The sequence below is a fragment of the Perkinsus marinus genome (genome assembly GCF_000006405.1).
Source record: "Perkinsus marinus ATCC 50983 genomic scaffold scf_1104296969554, whole genome shotgun sequence".
In the NCBI taxonomy this organism is placed as follows: Eukaryota; Perkinsozoa; order Perkinsida; family Perkinsidae; genus Perkinsus; species Perkinsus marinus.
Window position 1 is genome coordinate 1 of NW_003202790.1, and position 884 is coordinate 884.

General features: G+C 50.3%; 1 protein-coding gene across 1 annotated transcript; it reads right to left on the reverse strand.

Moving 5' to 3' along the window:
- Window positions 1-95: 95 nt before the first annotated feature.
- Window positions 96-682, reverse strand: Pmar_PMAR027142 (hypothetical protein; the record flags this gene model as incomplete). The annotated part of the gene is made up of 3 exons (XM_002767911.1): window positions 96-152; window positions 357-494; window positions 538-682. Coding segments are annotated over 3 exons (340 nt in total), but the record flags the coding sequence as incomplete, so codon positions are not given.
- Between the last annotated feature and the right edge of the window lie 202 nt (window positions 683-884).

Below are 884 nucleotides of genomic sequence, written 5' to 3' on the forward strand. Positions count from 1 at the left end.
TGCTCTCATCTCCCTCTTCTCTCAATGCGGCATTCTTAGCTCTTTTCCATGCGTATCTTAAGATGTCAGAAGTAGCCTTTCGTCGACGTTTTCGATTAACTGTACATGCCAGCTTGCTTGAAGAGCTTTTGCTCAGCCGAGAGGTTGGTCAGCTGACGCAGCATGTCAGAACTTAGGTCAGAGCGACCAGCCTTCTCAAATGCTTCATAGGCTTCTTCGTATCTGCAATGCGTTCCGGACGAAGGCTTAGATAACAAAACGACCTGTCGTTGCTGATCAACCAGTTGCCCCAAGGTAGGTAGATCTCTTCGGCCAGCTCGGGATGTGATCGAGCCAGCTGGAACGCTTCCTCCCACCTGTCGAGCTACGTCAGCTACCGCTTTCATAGGCTTGTCGGGCAACCTGCTCTTCTTCACATGCAGACTAATGAGGTTCTCAAAGTCTTCCGCTTTCGTTAAAGCTTCCTTTGCAAACATGTAATGATCATGTTTTATCTGGGCGGCAGTGACAGCCATAAACATTGATGTTATTCCTCACGAAGCAGGCCGCAGCGTCCAGCATGATCCCCTCGTCTTGGTCATTCTGTCGGTCACAGGAACGGACAATCTCAATGAGGGGCTCGAGAGCCCCTATTCGAGTGTAGAGGGCCGCCGCACGCTCCTTCTGCCCAACTTGGAGGTACCTGTTCTCACCTTGTTCACGCTACTGAGACACTGACAGGACTACATATCGGCCGCAGCACGTAAATCACCATCTTCTTCACTTGACTCAGCTTGCTTTAGCATCAAACCCGTTGTAGTAGAAGGCCCCTAGCGAGCATAGCGTAGCAATATCGCATACTAATTCACCTCACTCGCTTGGAAATTTCTCCAGGACTGTTCCCA